Source organism: Stenella coeruleoalba (genome assembly GCF_951394435.1).
Source record: "Stenella coeruleoalba genome assembly, chromosome: 13".
Taxonomy (NCBI): Eukaryota; Metazoa; Chordata; class Mammalia; order Artiodactyla; family Delphinidae; genus Stenella; species Stenella coeruleoalba.
Genome location: NC_137159.1, coordinates 55,285,318 through 55,310,463, shown reverse-complemented (window position 1 = coordinate 55,310,463; position 25,146 = coordinate 55,285,318). Strand labels below are relative to the sequence as shown.

The following is a 25,146-nucleotide window of genomic DNA, read 5'->3' as shown; positions in this document are numbered from 1 at the left end:
CTGTGCTCTAGAGCCCGAAAGCCACAACTACTGAGCCCGCGTGCCACAACTACTGAACCCCACACGCCTAGAGCCCGTGCTCTGCAACAAGAGAAGCCACCCAATGAGAAGCCTGTGCACCGCAACTAGAGAAAAGCCCGCATGCAGCAACAAAGACCCAAGGCAGCCAAAAATAAAAATAAATAAATAAATTTATATTAAAAAAAAAAAAGAGGCTGTTGGTGAAAAGTGATTAGAGTAAGAGAGTGAGAGGGTGGGAAGATCTTTGAAAGATGTAAAGGTATGGTGTACGCTGTCATCTTTCATCTTCCCTTCTTTTTTTAACCTAGAGCATCTATTCACGCTTTTAGTGCATTTGGTACGATGGACACCTCCCCGCCCCCCCACCCAACAGCGGCTCAGCGCACTTACCAAGAATGGGATGGGGGTTGGTGAGGAAAAATGGTGCAGTGCTGGTGAGAACTTCAGCAGCGGCCAGCCTGGACTCGGTGGGAAGATGATCTTCACAAGAAGAGAGGACCAACTGAACCCACTGCTTCAGGTTGGGGGCCACCAAGTCCCTGGTCTAAAAGTACAAAGTATACATACAGCAGTTCAGAAGATGCGACATGGGCAGACATGGAATTAGGGATGAGCTACATATGCGTTTCCCAGGCTCCCTTGCATCAGGGAGTAACGTGATTAAGTTCTGACTAATGGGATGCCATTAAAAGTGGTATCTGTGCAATTTCAGGTAATATGTAAGGAAATATGTGTGACCTTCACTTCTTGGGTTCTCTGTCCTGCTAGTTGAACAAGGACAAGATGATGGGAGCTGGAGCAACTATCTGGGACCAGAAGATGGAAGCCACTTATTAAGGACAGCGGAACAACAAGGTAGAAGGGCCGGGGAGCCCAATAGTGTCATGTCACTATCTGCTTTGGACTGCTTCTCTCTGGTTTAAGCCATTGTATTTTTGAGTTTCTGTTACATTTAAAGCAGCATCCTAACTAACATTATTGTTTAAACAAAGCCCTATTGTTGTTTCTTTATAGTAACAGCTTTATTGAGATACAATTCACATACCATATAATTTACCCATTTAAATACATAATTCAATGATTTTTAGTATATTCACAGATATGTGTGTACAACCCTCACCACAGTCAATTTTAGAACATTTTCATCACCAAAAAGAGCAGCCCTGTATACTTTTTTATTTTATTTTTTTGGCGGTACGCGGGCCTCTCACTGTTGTGGCCTCTCCCACTGCAGAGCACAGGCGCACAGGCTCCGGACGCGCAGGCTCAGCGGCCATGGCTTATGGGCCCAGCCACTCCGCGGCATGTGGGATTTTCCTGGACTGGGGCACGAACCCGTGTCCCCTGCATCAGCAGGCGGACTCTCAACCACTGCACCACCAGGGAAGCCCCAGCCCTGTATATTTTAGTTATCATCCCCATCCTGTCAGCTCCCCCTCGCCCAGCCCTAAACCATTAATCTACTTTCTGCCTTTATGGATTTGTCCGTTCTGCACATTTCATATAAACTGAATCATACAGATGGCCAACAGGCACATGAAAAGATGCTCAAAACCACTGATTATTAGAGAAATGCAAATCAAAACTACAATGAGGTATCATTTCATACCAGTAAGAATGGCCATCATTAAAAAGTCTACAAATAATAAATGCTGGAGCAGGTGTGGAGAAAAGGGAACCTTCCCCTACACCATTGGTGGGAATTTAAATTAGTGCAGCCACTATGGAGAACACTTTGGAGGTTCCTTAAAAAACTAAAACTAGAACTACCATATGATCCTGCAATCCCACTCCTGGGCATATATCCGGAGAAAACTCTAATTGGAAAAGACACATGCTACACCAATGTGCACAGTGGGACTATTTACAATAGCCAAGACATGGAAGCAACCTAAGTATCCATCAACTTTATCCATGGATAAAGAAGACGTGACATATATACACAATGGACTATTACTCAGCCATAAAAAAGAATGAAATGATGCCACTTGCAGCAACATGGATGGACCTAGAGATTATCATACTAAGTGAAGTAAATCAGACAAAGACAAATATCATATGATATCTCTTATATGTGGAATCTAAAAAAAATAGTATAAATGAACTTATCTACAAAGTAGAAATAGACTCACAGACATAGAAAACAAACTTACAGTAACCAAAGGGGATGGTGGATGGGCAAGGGGAGAGATAAATTAGGAGTCTGGGATTAACATATACGCACTACTGTATATAAAATAGATAAACAACAAGGACTTACTGTATAGCACAGGGAACTATATTCAGTATCTTGTAGTAATCTATAATGGAAAAGAATCTGAAAAAATATATATATATATAAATATATAAAACTGAATCAAAATTAACTATACTTTAATAAAAAATGGTTAAAAAATTGAATCATACAATATGTGGTCTTTTGTGACTGGCTTCTTTCACTCAGCATGTTTTCAGGGCTCATCCATGCTGTAGGATGTATGTATCAGTACTTCATTACTTTTTATGGCTGAAAAATATTCCATTATATAGATATACCATATTTTATTTACCCATTCATCAATCAGTTGATGGACATTTGGGTTGTTTCCATCTTTTAAACTCTGGTTCTTTACTTTTTCTAGAAAGGGGATTATTGTTCCAAATAAATTTTACTTCCCCTATCAGCTAAGCCTCTTTAAATGTTCAAAATGAGATTACTGGCTCCTCTGATCATCTATGAGCATCTGTGGAACTGAACTGATCAGTGTCTTAGATCATGAGGAAGCTGCTGACTTGTTAACTTTTCTCTCCCTGAAAAATTTCCAATATTCTTCAAATATCGCTTCATTCAAGTACCAAGCAGTGCCTCGGAGATGCACATGACAACTGGTTAAAAATGGCTTTAGATGAGAACGCTGTCTTTTGACAGACTTGTTAGGCTGCCCTGTGACTACTTTCTCAGAACTTGTTCCCCACCCCCCACCCCCCGCCCCAGGCTGTAGTTTTTTGAAGCAAATCCTCTCCCTTCCTACAAACTCTCCTCCTATACTCCCCAAGACACACACATGACTTTATTTTTAGCTTTTTGCATCTCCTAGTGACCACCTGGCTCTGGCCCCTTGGCCTGCCTCCGAATGACAGACCCAGAGAAACTGTGTATCTGCTTAGTACTCACCCTCTGGTCTTCTCTCTGTCCAGCCTCAGGCTCTCTGAATTTAACAATCTCCTATGTGAAGTCTTCCTCAGCTCTGCAAACACTCCCTCCGGCCTCTGCTTTCCCTCAGCCTCCTTCCTACTAGAGTATCATTTAATATCATGATCTAATGCTCCTTTTCTCTCGTTAGACTGCCCTCCAGTCTTCATTCTTGTACCCCCAGTACCTCTCTCAGGGCTGCTGGAGCATAGGAATAGGAATCCACAATGTTATGGTGCCACGATCACAATGTGGTGATGTGAAACCAAGATCTTCAGGTAATTTTACTGTGGTATTGACTGCCTTCTGTTTATAATAATTCTCTGATGGTGGCATCTTTCTCATATGCCCCTAAGTATGCAAGTATTTGTCCTAAGGCATCATTCCAGGAAGCTGTTTTTTTTTTTTTAAATTGAAGTATGGTTGATTTACTTCAACTATACTTACAGTGGTTTCAGGTGTACAGCAAAGTGATTCAGTTATATATATATTTTTTCAGATTCTTTTCCATTATAGGTTTTTACAAGATACTGAATATAGTTCCTTGTGCTATATAGTAAATCCTTGTTGCTTATCTATTTTATATGTAGTAGTTTGTATCTGTTAATCCCATACTCCTAATTTATCCCTTTCCCACCCTCCTTTTCCCCTTTGGTAGCCATAAGTTTGTTTTCTATGTCTGTGAGTCTGTTTCTGTTTTGTATATAGATTCATTTGTATTATTTTTTAGATTCTACATATAAGGGATATCATGATATTTGTCTTTCTCTGTCTGACTTAACTTCACTTAGCATGATATTCTCTAGGTTCATCCATGTTGCTGCAAATGGCATTATTTCATTCTTTTTTATGGCTGAGTAATATTCCACTGTATGTGTATCTCCCATCTCCTTAAGCCAACTGTCTGTTGATAGGCACTTGGGTTGTTTTCATGTCTTGGCTATTGTAAATAGTGTTGCTATGAACACTGGGGTACATGTATCTTTTCAAATCAGAGTTTTCATCTTTTCTGGATATATGCCTAGGAGTGGGATTTCTGGATCATATGGTAGCTCTATTTTCAGTTTTTTAAGGAACCTCCATACTGTTTTCCACAGTGGCTACACTAATTTACATTCCCACCAACAGCGTAGAAGGGTTCCCTTTTCTTCCCCAGGAAGGTGTTTTGATTACTTTAGGTCCACCCCACCCCCAAAGACATGTTCTAAGACAGGTGGGACACATCTGGGCCTCCACGCAAAGCCAGCTGGACCACGTTTGGGGGGGATATTTAAGCCTTAGCGATATATTTTCATACATAGTTGACTAGGATGCAATCCTAGTGACTTGCAATCCTTGGAACTGACTTGCTCATTCCCTCATTAGATGAAGAGTCTAGCGAGAAAAACAGTAAAAAACAAGGAGTTTGGGCATAAATGCACGTATGTCCTGGAGGAAGGAGGTTGTGTTACCCTCATGGACTCAAATCAAATGTGCCCAGAACAAGAGAAAAGAAATGCCAAACATGGTGCTCAGAAAATTCTCCCCAAGTTATACCTAGAGTGAAAAACCAACACGAATGATATTTTTGTAGAAGCTACACACATATGCCACAGAGATTCTGCCTGTGGGACAGTTCACTTTTACTGACACCTTCCAGGGAAATCAGAGGACAGAAATCTAGACCCCAAAACAGGGGAAATCAGCCTCACCTCCTCACACGTCTGCATGTGGTGGGCAATCACTTTGGAGGCGAGTCTCAGAGCTTCACTTTGTATTTCAGACCTAGGAAAGTCAGCCAGAAATCACACAAAACATATAATCGCCCTGAAACTAATATAATATTGTAAGTCAATTATACTTCAATAAATAAATATGAAAATACATAAATAAATAAAATCGAACATTTTATATACATATGGTTTTTACAGGTAGTCTGTAATCCATGTGGCTGTGAATACTACTAGAAATCTCTACCTTGTGGCTATACAAATGCCTCCGGAAGCAACTACCTTTTGGTAACTAATGGGGAACTCTGACATCATTCTATTGCTTGGGCTCAGAACACAGGCTGGGCTATGCTCAAGTTCATTACATAACTGACTGATGGGACCATGTGTTGTACCAAGTTTGCACAGGGAGCACTGGAGGCAAACCTTTCATTGGAAGCAATATCCATTGTCCAGATCAAGAACTCCTTTGGGGTTAGATGGACACAGCGCTCTGTCTGAGGAAGCCACTCACTGGGGTCCATGCAATGGAGAATTTTCAGTATCTGTGTGAGCCAGATCCATGGAAAACAAACAAACAAACAAACACACACACACCTCAGAAAAGTCTGCAGAATCTAAATAATAATCATTTGTACCAACAAGGGACTCTATCTTTCAAAAAGCGCCCACTGACTTCTTTTTTCCCCCTTAATAGCTTTGCGAGACCAAGATAGTCTAGAGCAGTGGCATACTGGGATCAGAGGGTAGATGCCATATTCCTAGGTCAGTGCCCTTTCCTTTTGATCATGCTTTCCAGGTGACCATCTGCCCCCAGAGAGCCATGTCAGCAAAGACTGCTTACTCTCTCAATCTCTATCTTTGGTTAATCTCTGTCATCAATACCATTATCATCAAACACTTTTCTCAGCGCTCTTTTATGCATGAAGCCATGCCAAGCACCGTGCGAGAGTCCTTGCCCTTTGGATGCTGAATCTCCTTCCAATCCTGGAGATGCCAAAACCGATCCTGCCTCCTGACCTCATCACTCCAGTGGGCTCACCAAAGACTGTGGGGAATGGAAAGGGGTGGTCAGTACACCAGAGACTTCACCTTGCAGAGGCATTCTGGGTGACTTTCCTTCACAGCCAACATCAAGAATGTCCCTCCCGTATTCCATAGCAAGGGCGGCAGTCCCTTCTCTCCTAGTCCCGAGGCTGCTGCTGAGAACCTTTCCAACAGGGCTTCCAGCGTCAGCAGGCGCACTTCAGGGAAGGAAGACTCTAACAGCCGAGAGAAGGAGATGGGAACGTCCCTTGCCTGCTCTCCAGCCTGGGCCGCTACTGCCCACACTGCAGCGATGGCCAGTTTGGTGAGGCTCTGGAGGTACTGGGGCAGGCCTGGCACCGTGAAGGTATAGGAGAATCCGGTTATCAACTCTGATCCCAAGATGATCCTTCTGACTTCCTCCCAGAAGCCAAGATGCTCCAGAACTAAAAAACAAAAAAGCAAAGGAAAAGAGGCAATCACTTTATTCAAACTTCCACAAAAGGACACAGGTGAACACACAAGACTCTGCATACCCCAGGTGGGACAAGCAGACGTCATTCCTGCGTAGATTTCACACTAACCATGTAATAAGTGCCTAGGCCACTAAGCTTCAGACTTCTGGCCCAGAAGCACTTTCTATTTAGGTAATTCATGATTTTCCCCCTAGAGTGACAGAAGGCATTCCTATCAGAGATGTGCTCCTGGCATCCCTCCCTAATAGTCAATAAATATAAACTCAGTGACCTCCTGAATCCTCAAGCCTCATAGCTGAGCAGGATAAAAGAACATCTAGTCCCTCAGGGGCTCAGATCCCCTCTACAGCACCTTTTCTCAGAGGCTCTTGGTAGAACCCTACAGTCATTTGGAGCTCACAAGACAGACTGTTCCACTGTTAATAGATCTATTTGCCACAAAGTTCTTTTTGGAGTTTCCACTCAGTGGTCCAATTCTGCATTTTGAGCCCTTTAGGCATTTGAATACAGTTATTATATCCCCTCTGTCTTCTCCAGGTGAAACACTCCTTCTTCCTTCAACTAGCCCCCAGATGATGGGGTCCACCCTCTCTCACTGTTCTAAGCCACCTTCCTTTGGATGTGCCTCACCCCCTCTTCAGGCATGGCGCCACACAAGGGCACACGACTCTCCCTCGTGGTCTGAGCAGCAGGACTGTTGCTTGCCCTGTTCTCACATGAGGTTCCTGGAGTTGTATCACACTGTTGACTCATGTGGAGCATAAAGTCATCTGAACCGCAGGCCTTTTTTTTTTTTCACATGGTCCACTGACAGTGGTGAGTCATCCATCTCCCACCTTGTACTCAGGACTTAGATCAAGACTTGTTTTCTTTGTTTGTTTGAAACCGAAGCAGATCCCTGTTAAATTTTATGGTCTGCCTTTTAGATTGCCGAGATCTTTTTGTATTCTCAGTTCTGATCACAAATATTTATTGCCTGCTTACTATGTGCTGGGTGCTAAGTGAAATAAGAATAATGCCTTTAGGGAGGTTTATATTCTAATTTGAGAAAGAGAAATGAATGACTAGGTGATTCTAATATAGTGGTGGAAGTGATCACCTGAGTCTTAAAGAGGCAGAGAGAGGTGAATGCGTTGGAACCAAGCAAAGGTTCAAAGCAAAGGTTCAAAGCAGAGAGAGGTGAATGCGTTGGAACCAAGCAAAGGTTCAAAGCAAAGGTTCAAAGGTTCAAAGGCATAAAACAGAATGGACCACGTGAGGAACTATAGGCAGTCTGACCTCAGCACAGAATTCGAGGTGGGCAACAGCGGGAGATGAGGCTAGAGCAGCAGCATGTCCAGGACATGGGGAACCTCCTCGGCCACGCGAAGGAGCTTGGACATTTTTCTGCAGGCAAGGGGATGCCATCGAGGGGTTATTTTAAGCAACAAGGTCAGGTGAACATGTCCACTGAAGTGTTCTTATTGCTGAGAGGCCAATATTAGAGGCAGGGAGCCCAGCTGAACAACTACTGCAGTAGTGGAAGAGAGAAATGATGAGGGTGTAAAGTAAGGAACAGACAGGAAGAAGATGCGTTTGAGAAGCATCGAAGGAATAAAACTGGCAGCACTGGGGGACTGGCTGGGGAAGGAGTCTTGGGTACCTCCCAGAACCCAGATTCTTCATACAGCACATTCATCATCCAATAGAAGCTGGGTAAACCTCAATTTGACAGGCAGGCTGTAAGTTATCACTAAAGATGTGGACTGGACCAGCGTGGAGCACAGAGGGCTTTGGTGAGTATTATAGTTGGCTCCCTGCCTGCCCCACCCCCCCACCCCACTCCAAGCTCTCATCAATTCATTAACCACCTCTCTTAGGGTCTAGGTATTCCCCAGTTATGAATCCTCCTAACTCTACCATTCTGCTCACATGTTATCTACAAGAACATCAGGAGAGACTTCATCAAATGCCTTGCTAAAATTTCGATATCTCATAACTCAGTGAACACTACTGACTCCTAGAAAACGATCACAAACAGAATAAAAATGTAAAAGATTAAAGTAACAGTTGGAAAAAACTCACTTGGAATTGAAATATTACATAGGCTTGCAATAATCCAGGAATTATTGCAATAATAAATAATAAAAATATAGACTATTCCTGTTACACATCAAACTGTTTCAAAAAGAAGTTTCTCCAGGGGCTTCCCTGGTGGCGCAGTGGTTGAGAACTTGCCTGCCAATGCAGGAGACACGGGTTCGAGCCCTGGTGCGGGAAATCCCACATGCCGCGGAGCAACTAAGCCCGTGTGCCACAACTACTGAGCCTGTGCTCTAGAGCCTGCGAGCCACAACTACTGAGCCCGTGTGCCTAGAGCCCATGCTCTGCAACAAGAGAAGCCACCGCAACGAGAAGCCTTCGCACCTCAACGAAGAGTAGTTCCCGCTCGCCGCAACTAGAGAAAGCCCGCGCACAGCAACTAAGACGCGCCCAGCCTTTATCTATCTATCTATCTATTTATTTATTATGGGCACTGAGGCTGCCCAGAGGTGCCTGCCTGGGAGAGGAAAGGTCAGGGCAGGTGCTCAGGGGAGTTGGGAGAGAGTAGACAGGAGAGACCTGCGAACAGGTTCGCTGAATTAATGTGTCAATAGAGGAGCAGCAGGGGAGGGTAGGTCGGAGCCACAAGCTAGGAAACTATCAGATGACATTCATGTAGGCACTTTCTCCAAACTGCTGCTTAGAAAAAATGTTCTTGGTTCTGCAGCAAGACCCAATGAGGTGTCCTAAAGCAGAGTTTCTCAAACTTGAGTGAGCATCAGAACCACCTGGAGGGCTTGTTAAATCACAGACTGCTGCCTGGGCCTCACCCCCAAAGTTTCTGATTCAGGAGGGCGGGGGTGGGGGCTGAGAATCTGCATTTCTAACAAGCTCCCAAGTGATGCTGCTGCTGGGCCACGTACTTCAAAACCACTGCCCTCAGGGGATGGTTTTTTTCTTTTAATTAATTAAAAAAATTTTTTTAATTAATTTATTTTTGGCTGCGTCGTGTCTTCGTTGCTGTGCGCGGGCTTTCTCTAGTTGCGGCGAGTGGTGGCTACTCTTCGTTGCGGTGCATGGACTTCTTCTCATTGCGGTGGCTTCTCTTGTTGTGGAGCACAGGCTCTAGGTGGCCGGGCTTCAGTAGTTGTGGCTCATGGGCTCTAGAGCGCAGGCTCAGTAGTTGTGGTGCATGGGCTTAGCTGCTCCGCGGCATGTGGGATCTTCCCGGACCAGGGCTCGAACCCATGTCCCCTACATTGGAGGTGGATTCTTAACCACTGCGACACCAGGGAAGTCTCAGGTGATGGTTTTAATAAAACCAACCATGCCTCAATCCCACCCTTGTAGATTCTGATTCGGTTGGTTTGGAGTTGGTCACAGACATCTGGAGTCTTTTTTTTTTTTTTAAATATTTATTTACTTATTTGGGTGTGTCCGGTCTTAGCTGCAGGCATGAGGGATCTCCCCTTGCAGCACGCAGGCTTCTCTCTAGTTTTGGTGCATGGGTTCTAGAGCGCACGTGGGCTTAGTTGCCCTGCAGCATATGGGATCTTAGTTCCCCGACCAGGGATTGAAGCTGTGTCCCCTGCATTGGAAGGCGGATTCTCAACCACTGCGCCACCAGGGAAGTCCTGACATCTGGAGTCTTAAGAACAGGTAATTCTGCTCTGTGCCCCAGCTGAGAACCACACTCCTCGGCTACGACTTTCATAGGGGCTCACAGGGTTTTCGGGATGGGCAGTAGGGGCTGCAGTTCCAAAGAGCACAGCTGATCCCAGCCCAGTACTTCACCACAGTGAAGAACTAGAAAGTTCACTGCCCCCCATTTTCTCTTACCAATAAAAACATCAAAGGAAGGGAAACCTCCAAGAATTTAAAAGAATGAATAAACTCTATAAAGGCCCCTTGCAGGCAGGCCTTTGATACTGGCTCATTATATACAGGTTCTGTTCTAGGGCTAGGGTGTAGCAGTGAATTAGAAAGACCAGGCTCTGCTCTCATGGAGTTCCCATTTAGATGTGGACCACAGAACACCCTCTGCCCCTCTGCCAGAGTGAGGGGGTCTCTGGGCAGAACAGGAGGTTGGGATTAGAAACATGAGCAGCAGCAGTGACTAAAAAGGACGTATTGCTTTCCTCTCTAGCACAGCAGTTTCTCAGCCCGGGAGGTACATTAAATTTATCTGGAGAGTTTAAGAAAAACACTTATGTCAGGGGACACTTGACTGCATCTCTGGGGCGAGCCTGGTTTCAAGGTGACCCAGGTGATTCTATTGTTCAGCTGAGGTCACAGCTACTGTTTTATGGGCTCTGCACCCCACAGCACGTAGAGCTCACCAAATGGATCTCACAACCAGGATTTCTTCCTAGTGAAGCACAGTTTTGTGTCCTGCCCTACCAAATGCATTTCAAAGTTGAGATCAACACCAAGTACTTGTTTCCATTTTTGTGAGGGCCTGCTGTCCACAAGATACAAAACAAACAAACAAACAAAAGATACAAAAAACCTCAAGTTAGTTCTTTGATGGCACTTAGTTCTTCTTCAGTCTGAGGTCTGGCAACTCCCTTCTCTAGAAGATGGCTTTTCTACTTGCAATTTCAATTTTGCTGGCTTTGGGTTGCCTCCTTTCTATCTTTCCTGGAAAGTCAAGTGTTCCAATTAAAGAATCAAGTCCCTCCCCTTTAATCGCCCCATCTTATTTTTCATTACTTAGATGATTTTTATAAACTCTTGTTAATTGCAGTTTTTTCCCAGCCCTCCTTGTTTGGAATATCTTTGGAGTTTCCCAACAGTGTAGTCATTTTAGTCACCCAAGTATGTGTGACTGATTCTAAACATCCAATTTGATTTCACTTTTGAAATTAACTTCTTTTTTTCTTCTTTAGAGCAAGCATATTTCCAGCCTTCAAAGGAGTGGCTTATTGGCTGGATTCACTTGGAAAGACAATACCTCCTGCTGTGCTATGTCCCGGTTCAATGGAGAAATAATTCTCAAGTTTGGAATTCAAGAATCAATCAAATATCAAAAACAATGTGACAGGCTGGTATAAGTTGCCAACATTTTATTTTGTAAAGAAAGGATGTTAAAAACCTACCATCTATTATTTCGTGAAAGAAAGGCTATCTGAACACCAAAAAAGTCATAGATTCCTAGTGTCATTATAAAGGACAATTTTTTAAAAAAATGTGGTTTAAAGAAAAATTTGCTATAGTTGTCATTTTGCTATAGTTTTATTGTGAAAATATCACCAGGGAGTAGCATTAGGGAACTGCAGCTTTGGAGAAGTTGATCAAGTTTCCTGAGGTTGATGTGTTTGGAGAACATGCCCAGCCTGAACAGAGGTGTCCTAGAGAGGAATGAAGGGACTTTGCCGAGTCCCTCAGGACAGCGAGTAGAGTGTCTGTGAGAAGGAGCAAAGTGGTCCATTCACACAATTCCCTCTGGGAATCTCAGATGTGTTATTTTAGCAGTTTTAGTTCTTTGGCAAGTTGCAGATTTCAGTGTTATGTCTGCAACCTGAACAGTGATTGCTAAATTAACTGGATTTCAAAGCTGCCATTCTCTAACCAACCAAGGTAGGGCGCTAACATCAACCCAGGCTGCTGAAAGAGGATTTAAAAAGCAGCACTACCTAGAGCATGGTCAGCTCCTAGTTCCCAAATCTGTTCTATTATTTAGTGAAGTCAGTCTCCTCCCCAAAGGAGGAACACAGCCCCAAAGGGCAGGCCCATGGGGCATTTATCTTTGATTTTCTGAGCTACAGGTTTGTTAAAAAAAAAAAAAATCAACGTAATTTTAAACGATTCATGTTAATCTAAATAGCTTTGACGAGAGCATTCTGGAAAACAATGTGGATGATATCATTACCACATAATTATGGATATAGTGGAGTTTCACCATAAGAGCATTTAATTTAGGTGAATTTAACTCTAAGTACTCGGCAAACAGAGAGAAAGAGATTGAAAAATAACAATTAAGGGCTTCCCTGGTGGCCCAGTGGTTGAGAGTCCGCCTGCCGATGCAGGGGACACAGGTTCGTGCCCCGGTCTGGGAAGATCCCACATGCTGCGGAGCGGCTGGGCCTGTGAGCCATGGCTGCTGAGCCTGCGCGTCCGGAGCCTGTGCTCCACAATGGGAGAGGCCACAACAGTGAGAGGCCCGTGTACCGCAAAAAAAAAAAAAAAGAAAAAAGAAAAATAACAATTAAAAGCGAGAGGGCAGTTTCACCTGACATTCCAATCACTGAGCATATCCCCAGGATGGTGGCTGTGCTGTTACCTTAGATGACTGGCTCTCAAACTTCGGCGTACTCACCTCCAGAGTTCCTGATTCACTAGGTCTGGGACGGGGCCCCCCAAATCACACTTCTAACAAATCCTGGGTGATGCTGCTGCTGATGCAGGGACCACACTTTAAGAACCACTACTTCAGACCATCTGAGATCATCCGTGCTTCTCATAGTGTAAACATCTTGCCATGCCGAACGTGTATAATTCTAGTGTTTAATGGTATTTGTTTTTATACACCATGGCCCCTAATCATATGTCAACCCCTTCATCTAGTGCTCAACCAAAGAGCTCCTGAATATTACATAGTTCCTGGCCTTCGCTGTTAATGTCACGAACCAAGATAGCCTGATTGCTTTGTGCTGAGCTGGCCAAAATAAAAGGGGCCAGAGGGAGTAAGTGTACAGGCCCAAACTGACAGAGTTTTCTTGGCCCCAGTAGAGATGGTTATGGGAGAAGCTAAAACCCCAGTAATCACAGCAAACGTGCTCTACTTGTAAGCAGCAATCAGAATCCATAAAGGGGGAAGGATCCTCCTCAGGACTGAAAGGACCAACAAAACAGAAAAAAAAAATAGTTTCACTGCTATGGAGTAAGTCACTTACTGTGGATACCATGTAAATGGCAATGATATTGATTGTGCCGCTATGGTGGTCACTTGCCACTGACTGAGCCTCAGAAGAATGTTCTGTTTTCTGCCTGACCTTGCACATGCTGTTCCCTCTGGCTTGAATGAATAAATGAACAAATGAATTTCTCTTTCATATATTGTAATGGTTCTGAATTCTCTGATACCATTTGGTCAAGAAAATTTTGTAGAAATTTCCCCTATCCTTCCCCCCCTCAGAATCTCTACCCTCCTTAAAGAAGTAGAGAGTGAGGAAATACGAAGCAGATTTTACTTTTAAGGCATAATGAAAGGGCCAACTTTTTCTGTTTCAAAGATCTGTAGCTCTGGTTAGAGAGATCTGTAATCAGATCCAACAAAAGTTCTTATCTGGAACAGTTGATAAACTGGTTCTAAAAATAATCACAGACGATAATTTGTACACTCCGTGAATGTTAATGTCCTGTTATGCTATTTCTCAGTTAAAAAAAAACTGTATTTGTAGAGAAAAGGAAACCATAGGAACTACAACAACAACAACAACAAATCAACTGATTTAATAAATCTTGGCTTCTCCTTATCGAAGGGAAATTCCATTCTTCTATTTAATCCTCTGCCCCTCCCAGTAAACTGTAATCCAGACCCGAGGGGCCCTTCCAGTTACAAACACGTAGAATGACCTAGTGGAAGGGTTTGGAGACTAACTTTGTCTAGAGAAGTGCCCTGAACTGGTACTAGTTGTTTATTTCTTGCCTACTTTTGTTTCTAGGTCTCTGGACTCCTAGGTCTCTAGGTCTCATGCCCGGCTTTCATAGGTATGGTGCCTGACACACACCCCTTTGAAAACATTCCCCCTTTCCCTTGTCCCAGCCTATTCCCAAAGTATTTTTTCTAAGCACAGAATTCCTTATCTGCTGTTGAGGAAGAAGGAAGAGTTTCTGAGAATACTATTTGAAGGACTCTCTAGTCAACCCGTAAAATAGGCACAGTCCCAGTGGCTTGGACAACACGGAGTCAGAAGAGCTCTGGAAGGATTTGGGTAGGCTAAAAATGAGCTCATCAGGCACTCGGTGGGACCAGCAGTTTTTACTTCTCGCCTCCACCCATCATCCCATCCCTGCGTCTGCCCAACACTGGGAGGAAGTCAGGAAATACTTGTGGATAAACACATGACAACCCAAAGACACAAACATAAAATTACTTCTAAGTAATACACTGCTCTGGATTCTTTGTCAGCGAATTGCTTCTAAGGACAAAACTGGGAAATCAGAAACTTCCTTATCATCACACCTTAGACATCCCTGTTTAATTTAACCTTTTCCCCACAAAGGACCTCAGGCTTCTCTTCCACCCTTAGGCAATGAGATACAGTGTGAAATCAACTTGAGAGTCTTGGTAGCCGGCTGGGAAGACTCCTTTAAATAACTGGGGCTTACCTCTGTTGTCTCACCTGTAATGAGAGACTAGGACCACTGATTTCAATCCCTTGCCAGCACTACAGTTTACAGTTCTGGGAGACACAGACTCTAAGACTGAAGAGGTTCCTGGCACCACTGGACTACATCAATGTCTCTGGGAATGATGCTACAAGGTATAGTTTACAGCTGGCAAACCCAAGAGAGTCTGGCTGGACTGCAAATGCTACTTAATGTGAAGTCTGGCCCCAGCCAGGGAGGAATTAAGTAAATTCTGCCAGATGGGCAATGGAGGTGAGTCTGGGAGTAAGCATACCTGGCCATGGGACCAGCAGAAGCTCTGTCTCCTCCTCTGGATGAGATGACCATTCATTTCTTTGTTCTTGCTATCAATATTACTTCCTAATAGCTGCTTTTCTTACAGTGTTGGAGTTTTCCTTTTGTGTTACTTTTCATGGAGTTTTTACAGTTTTTTTCATGTGACCTTCACCTCAATCCTCTGAAGGTATTATCCCCACTTTGCAATTGAGGAACTAAGAGGTTTCAAAACAAAGTGATGAAAGTGATTTCTGCTTTAACCCATGAAAATTTAACTGCTACAGAAATTGCCCTTTGCCATAAACAACTAGAAAACTAGACAAATGTATGAAACTATCGTTTTTAAACATCAGACATGAGTAGTATGTTTCCCTGAGAGAAGGAAACAAACAAGGTAGGCCTTATAGTTGCCCTGGACTACTACCTAGAGGCAACTTCCATGCTCCAGCACAGAGAGGGGGAACCCAGAGCCCAGAGATCTTGCTGAGCCAGAACAACTGGATATTCATATGAAAAAAAACAAAAAAAGAGAACTTTGACCTTATCTCATGACATACATGAAAATTAGCTTAAAGTGGACCATGGATCTAAACGTAAAACCTTAAATAGCAAACTTTAGAAGAAAACCTGGGACTTCTCTGGTGGTCCAGTGGTTAAGATGCCACGCTTCCAATGCAAGGGGTTGGGGGTTCAATCCCTGGTTGGGGAACTAAGATCCCACATGCGGCGCGGCATGGCCAAAAAAAAGGAAAAAAAAAAAACAAAGCAAACTTTAGAAGAAAACCTGAGAGAACATCATTGTGACCTTAGGATAGGCAAAGACTTCTTTACTAGGGCACAAAAAGCGTAAGACACAGAGAAAAAATGGATTAATCAGACTTCATCAAAATTAAAAACAGTTGCTCTTCAAAAGACATTGTTAAGGGTTTCCTTGGTGGCGCAGTGGTTGAGAGTCCGCCTGCCAATGCAGGGGACACGGGTTCGTGTCCCGGTCCGGGAAGATCCCACATGCCGCTGAGCGGCTGGGCCCGTGAGCCATGGCCGCTGAGCCTGTGCATCTGGAGCCTGTGCTCCGCAACGGGAGAGGCCACAACAGTGAGAGGCCCGCGTACCGCGAAAAAAAAAAAAAAAAGACATTGTTAAGAAAAAAGACAAGCAACAGATAGGTAGAAAATCTTTAACAAATGTTTGCATAAAATACTTATATCCAGAACACAGAACTTTCACTACTCAGTAATAAGAAAAACACAATTTAAAAAAGAAATGTGCGAGAGATTTGAATAGACACTTTACCAAGAAAGATATATGTATGGCAAATACGGTACACGAAAAGGTGCTCAGCATAACTGGTCATTAGGGAAATGCAAATTAAAATCACAGTGAGACACCACTACACATGTACCAGAATGGCTAAAATTAACAAGAGGGGCAATACCACATCTAGATGAGGATGCAGAATAACTGGACCTCTCACACATTGTTGCTGGGAATGCAAAGTGGTAAGGCCCTTTGGAAAGCAGTTTGGCAGTTTCTTATTACCTAAAGAATCCTTATCATATGACCTAGCAATTCCTTTCCTAGGTTTTACTTATGAAGGATAAAAACATATGGCCACACAAATACTTCTATGCTCAGAGCTGCATTATTCACAATTTCCAAAAAGTGAAATAATGCTACCAGAGCTGCATTATCCACAATTTCCAAAAAGTGGAAGTGCCAAAATGTATTTCAACTGGTGAATTAATATAAACAACACATGCATATAATGGAATACTACTCAGCAAGAAAAAGTCATGACACATCACATTAATAAAGGACAAAAATTATACGATCATCTCATTAGATGCAGAAAAAGAATTTGACAAAATCCAACACTCTTTTATGATAAAAACACATCCTGATTTCAAGTTATCATAAAGCAACGATAATCAAGACAGTGTGGTCCTGGTATAAAGACAGACATACAGATCAATGAAATAGAACTGAGAGTCCAGAAAATCCATGTATTTATGGTCACTTGATTTTCTGACTGACCAAGGTGCCAAGACAATTCAGTGGGGAAAGGTGAGGTCCTTTAAACAAAGAGTGCTGGGACAAATGGATAGTCACATGCAAAAGGATGAGGCTGGACCTGTACCTCACACCAAATACAAAAATTAACTCAAAATGGCTCAGAAACCGAAAAGTTAAGACATAAAACTATTAAATTCTTAAGAAGAAAATGTATACAAGTTTTTGTGACCTCGGATTAGGCAACAGTTTCTTAGATATGACATTAAAAGTATAAGGGACAAAAGAAAAAGCAGGTTGGACTTCATCAAAACTGAAAATTTTTGTACATTAAAGGACATTATCACAAAAGTCAAAAGTCAGTGCACAGAATGGGAGAAAAAATTTGCAAATCATATATCTGATAAGGAATTAATATCCAGAATATATAAAGAATTCTTACAACTCAAGAATGAAAAGACAAACAACACAGAGGATCAGAACAGACATTTCTCTAAAGAAGGTGTACAAGATGGCTCATTAGCATTAGAAAAGATGCCCAACATCATTAGCTATTAGGGAAATGCAAATCAAAAGCACAACGAAATACTACTTTATACCCACTAGGATGGCTATAATCAATAGATGGACAATAACAAGTATTGTCAAGGATGTGGAGAAATTGGAAACCTCATACATTGCCAGTGGGAATGTAAAATGGTGCAGTCTCTTTGGGAAAAGTTTGGCAATTCCTCAAAAACTTAAACTTAGAGTTGGCACATGGCCCAGCAGTTCTACTCCTAGGTAAATACCCAGGAGAACTGAAAGCATATATCCCCACAAAAACCTGTCCATGGATCTTCATAGCATTATTATTCATAACAGCCAAAAAGTGTAAACAATCCAAACGTCCATCAACTGATGAAACAAAACATGGCATATCTAACAATGGAATATCATTCAGTCATAAAAAAAGAAAAGACTCATGCTACAAAATGGATGAACCTTGAAAACTTTAAGTGAGAGAATCCAGACACAAAAGGCTATATGTTGTATGATTCCATTTACATGAAATGTTTAGAATAAGCTTTCAGAAACATCTTGCTTAACTAATTTAACTGACATGGGCAACTAGTTTCAGATTATCTGTGAGGACTGGGGTTAGAGTGGGGCAAGACAGGAACACATAGAAGACTGAAATCACGGATGTTCTGAGACCCCAGCTGCCCACTGGAACAGTATTTGACTCCTGGGGTGGAAATGTGAGTACGAAGGTTTCATGACATGGTTCTGTTACAGATCCAGACACTTGGCCCAACTCTCAACACTATTAACTCTGGTCACGGAAATGGGCAGTGGACCAGGAGCCAGGAAAGCTTGACTTTTTCACTAACCAGCTGTGTGACCTTGGGCAAGTCACTTAATTGTTACAGTTTCCGCTCTACTTACTGATGAAATGATCTCTAAACTCTAAAATTCTAAGAATTGTGGGCCACTGTACTCAGCACAGGGCTTGGAATTAACAAGGGGTCAATACCACATGAACCTAGCAATCTAATAACACATCCTGTATTATTCTTTCTGAATGGTAGCTAGGAATCATCTGCTCATTTTAGGAGCTCACTGTTCCCTGGGAAAGAGACTTTTGGCAAAAGCAACAGTTCAAATGACAGTCCCAGTGTTTTGGAGAAAGGCAACTAACTTATTGATAACAAAGCCTATTTTTTTTTTTGAAATTTCATAGCTGCAGACCCATAAATACAAAGTCCCTAGAAGACTCTAAAAATATGTTCTCAATTCCCTTTTATCTCCCACCCAGAGCTGAGAGAATAGCATCAACTGTGTCATATTAAACACATCTGCGTCCAACACCGATAAAAGTGCATGACCGCGGGAACAGATAAGAATTGTTTTCAATTTGTTCAGATGGGATTGGTTAAATTTAACCTAATTAGACCAAATAATCAAAGCAGGTGTTTGTAAGTTGCCAATGTTTTTATTCTCTGTAATTGTTTGGCTATATTTCCCAGGAACTTAGGTAAAGGAAGTTATAATATGTCAAAAAAAATCACTGACCTTATATTTATTCTTGTCACACATATATTATTCATGTTCAAGGCAGTACAAATACAAGGCATCATTGAATACTTCTCACAGATTTTTACCACTTAACCACCATCAACATCTAAGCTGGCCTTTGGGAGGGCTTATGTTACAGAACTTCCATGATATAAACACAAGCAGTAAAAAATGAGACCCTGTCTTCTAATCTTGTACTGATCTACAAGGCACACTGACTTGGCATTCAGACTATTTAGGGATCCTGACTTCATGCTCACAAGCTGGTCACTTTTAAGGCATTTAGAAGAAAAATAATAACAATAATAAAAGTTACATTCTAGTTAAAACAAAATGTTTATTGCACTTGGCAGAATGATGAGATCCGAACTATAAATGCCAACTAACAAAGAAACCACAAAATGCGGTTACCAGCAGCCTGGTATTAGGAAGTCTTTCATGCAGTGGCTGTAGGTCCACTTTCAAAGGGAAAAAGGGCAGGTAGCTGCCCGGGAGCGTTAAGCTTTCTCTTTCTAGTAACTAGCCCTGGGTACGCTCTCATATTATTCCACACACTCCGGAGACGGGAGATAGCAGTGCAGGCAAGAAAGTCCCCATAAAAGCATGTGATTGCGAAGCTACTGGGAAGGGGGATCCCTCTTTGAGGCCTGGGGATTCTGCAGCAGGGGCAGAAGCCCGGGAAGCTGAATCAACATAGGGGTCTAAGGCACCATCCCCGAGACAAGAAGTGGTTTTCCTGACTCAGGCCTGAGTGTGCTGCGGGACCACGTTGGAGGTGGCTGGAGAGCGCGGACTCTGCTCTCTTACTGTACAAGTGACGTCTGGCAGTTCTCTCTGTTCCTCAGTTCCCTCACGTCTAAAATGAAGAACCACTAGTACCTCCTTCACTAATGCGTGCAAAATGCTTGGCACAGTGCTCGGCATGGAGTTAAGTGCTCAGTACACATTGGCCATAATTATTATGATCCCTACAAGGGAGATGATACTGAAAATAATGTTTCCTAAAAATTAGAATATAATGGGCCTCCCATATACATTTCAGGGGTAGGGAAACAGCCTTTTGAGATCACTTACACGATGTGGGTAGGATGGACAAATCCTTCTCCACCTAAAACACTTTTTGGAAACTGTCATTATGTCCTTTCTTTATTTCTTTGGGAATAACTAATCCTCTTCAAGATTCATATTTTAATATGTAACACATAATTACAAAAGAAAGAACAGGGTTATATGAAATTAGTAAAATGGAGACTAGGAAAGGAAAAATCCACTCATAAACCCACCAAGAGAACTTAAACTGAAAGTCAGACAGTGCAAATAGGTAAGATATTTGTTTAAACACTTGGTAAAAGAAAATGTTCAATTCAGTAGCTGTGAAAAACACAAATTTAAGGGGTGTGGGCATACGAGAGAAATAGAAAGTCCACCTCTCAGAAAAAAGGGAGTAAATATTTAGTCAAGTCTCAGATAGTATTTCAGTAAACAGATATTTCAATGGAAAATTTCCAACCTGAGAGCAAATAATTTAAGATGGGTTTAAAATGAGAATGAAAGCTCTCCATTTCCCTGTCCCTGCCCAGACCTGTAACCCAGCCTCTGAGTCCTTGGAGCAGTTAGGCTCTTTCTTCCTCATCCCCCCAACTCCAATTGGAGACTATAATTTTCTTTCTAGCAGGAAACTGATACATACTAATGATGACAGCTGGATTCAGAAGAGGAAAAAGAATACAGGGGACAGAGAGTCCTTGTGGGTTTAAATCACTTTAAAACTCAAAACAAAACCCCCAGATTTGGAATTTTTAAAACCTAGTTAATGGCTAAGGAAACCTCAAATGATTGGGAAGTACTAAGATAAAAGTCTGAATTACACAAAACACATCATTATCTTAAGCTGTTCTAATCATCTTCTCTGCCTTTCCCCTTCACTGGTTTTCTCATTGTTTATGCCCCCAGCCCTTCAATGTTCTAAGACATTTTAGAGGTAGAAATAGCCTTCCAAGGTCACTTACAGAATAGTGTTTGAGAGGAGACAGGCAGATCCTCCTCTGTCCAAAAAAGTTTCCCAGAAATTGACATTACTTCTTTTCTTTTAGAACAATTAATCTCCTTTAAGATTCATACTTAGATACAGTTACTGTTGAAATACATGTATATACACACACATGAATAAAACAGAATTATGTTATGTAAAATTGGTAAAATGGAAAATAAGAGGAAGAAATCCCCCTAAAATCACACCATGCTAAAACAACTATTTTCAGCATTGTACTGCCTTTAACTCTAGTCCTCCACTTTGGACCCCCCATCTCCCAAACCCTCAATGATGGTTATGACAATGCCCTGACATTCCATGAATGCATTTACAGTTACATTCTTTTTCCGTGGCAAAGGAACCTGGCTCCATTAAGGATCCTAAGACTCCTTTAAGGATGGGGGCACAGAAAATGTCACTCTGTCTTAAAAACCACGTGATCCTACCCTCTGTCTTATATCCTCCGATAATCTCTTTTGCCTACAGGGTCAAGTTCGAGCTCCTTAGACTTTGGACCATGCCGCTCTCCTTGACTGAGTTCCCGCCTCCCAGCCTCACTTCTAGTCACACCTCCTGTCCTTGAACCCAACACTGCAATCGCACTGTCCCAGTTCTTTGAAAGCTGTGCTGACGTGAGCGCCTGTGGCTGCAGACATGCTCCCTCCTCTGTCTATAATACCCACCTGTCCTTTGCCCATCTGGTGAATTTCTACTCATCTTCAAAACTCTGCTCAACTACCTCCTCCTCTATGAAGGCTTCCTTGTCTTCCCAAGTAGAAACGACCTTTCATTCTTTAGTGCCTCCAATGTATCCCATACACACTTCCTTTATAGCATCTGTAATCCCTTTTTGGACCTACGTATAAGCCCCAAACATATCATGTGTCTCTCCAGATGTAGGTGCTTAACTTGTCTGACGTTAGCATGTCATGTCTGATGAACAACAAAAACATAATGAACAATAACCACAAGATGATCCTTTTCTAGATCAGTCAGAGGGGCAGGAGCATTCCAAAGTGGATTCTTGACATTCCATGCCAGGTATGCTTCAGTGTTTTCCTAGGAAAGCAGGCATTTCTTCTTTCTTGAAAATGTTGAAGAACATGAGGAGAGTTGTAAGTGTGAGGGATTGACCATAACTCTGCCAGGCTGCAGGAAACTGGATTAGATTCATAGTTTCCAGCCAGTGATAATTATAACGATGATAATAATATTAATGGTAGCTAAAATTTATTGAGCACTTATTCTGTGCCATACAAAGTACATTCTTTACATAGGACTTTACATGTGTTAGTTGACAACCACTCTAAGGTATAGATCCTATTATATCCCCAGTTACAATTGAGGAGAAGTGTCTCAAAGAGGGTAAATGACTTGCCTAAGGTCACGAAAGCTAGTAAATGGCAGACCTGGGATTCAAACCTAGGGATCTAGCTTTAAAGCCTATGTAGTGTACTCCCTACTCTGAGCTCTGTGAGCTTTAGAGGTAGATAGATGTGTATTTACAAACATATAATATATACATTTGATTTGAATTTGGAAAATGAATTTACGTGTGATTGATGCATGAGTTTAAATAAGATTTGTATCTTGATGACACCTGTTACTATTCTAAAAACTGAGGAAAATTCTGCATTTCAATCAATCAGTTAATAACAAATCCATTAACGCAGGCCTACTACTTGCTTAGTTGGGGGACACAGGACCTAACCACGATCCATTCTTTCAAGGCATTTACAAGGTAAAACTGTCACGACAATACTTAGAAATCATACTGAAATCTACACATCCAGGTAAGTGATCACCTTGTTTGGTGATACACTTAGCTATTGCTCAAACTGCCTTTGGAAATAATTTATGAAACACACAAGAATCGATTTAACTATTTTAAGCTCACAGTTTACTTTTATCCTAAACAGTGCTATCTACCTTAACTGCCATTTTATTTGACATTTGGTTCGTTCTAAACATCTAATTCATCCTCAAAGGAGGCGAATTTGCTACCGCTATTTGTGTGGATGTAGTATATGAATACATACAGTCATATAGAAGACACATACATATATATCCTGTGGTTTACGAGGGCAATTCCCAAAGGACTGGAAAAAATCAGTGCTTGTCCAATAGGAATATATGAGCCATATATGTAATTTTTGATTTTCTGATAGCCACATTTTAAAAAGAAACAGATGAAATTAACTTTAATAATACTTTTTTTTTTTTTTTTTTTTTGCAGTATGCGGGCCTCTCACTGCTGTGGCCTCTCCCGTTGCGGAGCACAGGCTCCGGACGCGCAGGCCCAGCGGCCATGGCTCACGGGCCCAGCCGCTGCGCGGCATGTGGGATCCTCCCGGACCGGGGCACGAACCTGTGTCCCCTGCATCGGCAGGCGGTCTCTCAACCACTGTGCCACCAGGGAAACCCTAATGATACTTTTAATTTAAACAAATATATCAAAAATATTATCATTCCAATGTGTAATCAATGTAAAAATTATTGAGAAATTTAACCTTTTTTTCATACTAAGTCTTCGAAATTTGGTGTGTATTTTATTCCTATAGAACACCTCAACTTCGATCAGCCACATCTCAGTTGTTCAAGAGCCGCATGTGGTTAGTGACTGCCATACTGTAGAGTGCAGGATTAAATATTTAGAGCTATAGCTGTCATGTTAGAAAAAGAGTAAAAGTGCCCCACCCCTTGCATATCTTACTCTGAAAAGTAATGACTCTAAGAGGTATAATACATTGATGCAAGTGAAATACTGCTGAGTAATAAACAACAGCTTGTGATCACATTTAATTGGGGCACAAACGCTAAATAATGCAAGAGTTTGTGGAAAGGATGATTCCAAAAGGCCGAAGTCATCTTCATGGAGGAACCTAGCTCATCAGTAAAGGACAGGCAATTGGAGAAGAAAGAAGGGTATTTTACAACATTCAAGGGTTAAACCCTTCCAGACAAGGAATAATGGTACGAATACACCAAGAAACACTTAGTTCAGAAAAACCTAATGATTGTAGTCAACCACACAACTATGATAGGAACCCAGTGAATGGATTTGTAAGTAGTGAGCCACTCTTTCACAGACAAGGCTCTTTAGACATTAAGCAGAGAAGTATTACTAAGCTACATGAAATTTGGAACTGAAATACAAAAATGGTAGAAACCCCACATGATTTACTTGGTAACACCTGATTCATAATCTCTTTATATAAAATCTCTGGACCCCAGTTAACTCAAGTGTAAAATAAAGTGGACGCAACCCTGAGGTCCCTTATAGCTAGGGTGACCCGTGATTTATTGTGCAAACCTGGACACTTTCAAGAGTAAAAGGGGCACTATTAATAATTATGCTGGGGTAAGAGGTATAAACTAGAAGTGTTTCACAGCCATAAAACTATATGATCCTCTTCTACCAAAAGGATGCAACAGCTACCCCTATGCAGGGACGTGGAGCTGATCAAAGTCCAGGTGTGTTCTTATTACCTCTGCATGGCCACAGGGGCCTTGTGGGCTAATATGCATTGATACGAGTGAGGCAGCTTCGCACCTCCCCCCCAAAGCATTTTAAATTGGCTTGAATTTGGGAACAGGGTTCCATATGGACAGAGCTGGACTCTGACAGCCTGAATATATTTACTGAAGACAACAAATCATTGACAGACTAAATGTAACAGAGGAAAGGCCTGGCCTGCTTGTACTCAAAATCTGACTTTGTAATTGTAGCCTCCTTTAGACAGGCCTAATCAATTAGAAGAGGCTGATTTTAACCAGTTGCAGGCTCATTACCCTGCATTCCAGTTTGTGTTGATGAAAATCAGTTTCAGTCTGTGGCCTGGAACTCATGTACAGCACTTCCTGAGGCCTCTTATATAAACACATCAAAACATTTTTTTATTTGGAGCTGCCCCTCTCCCTTTTAAGAAAACCACTTTGTGAATCATGATGAAAATAGAACAATTGCATGTGGATCTGGGGCCCATACCA

The 25,146-nt window shown here is 42.1% G+C and overlaps 1 protein-coding gene across 3 annotated transcripts in view; it reads right to left on the bottom strand.

Moving 5' to 3' along the window:
• Positions 1 to 25,146, bottom strand: part of THADA (THADA armadillo repeat containing) — a 312,182-nt gene that overhangs the window by 50,465 nt on the left and 236,571 nt on the right. For all 3 annotated transcript variants that reach the window (XM_079941582.1, XM_079941583.1, XM_079941584.1), the window contains 4 exons: positions 5,995 to 6,374; positions 5,329 to 5,447; positions 4,885 to 4,957; positions 412 to 565 (listed from right to left, as the gene is read on the bottom strand). In XM_079941582.1, coding sequence (XP_079797708.1) covers positions 412 to 565; positions 4,885 to 4,957; positions 5,329 to 5,447; positions 5,995 to 6,374 — 726 coding nt within the window. The remainder of the gene's footprint in view (positions 1 to 411; positions 566 to 4,884; positions 4,958 to 5,328; positions 5,448 to 5,994; positions 6,375 to 25,146) is intronic.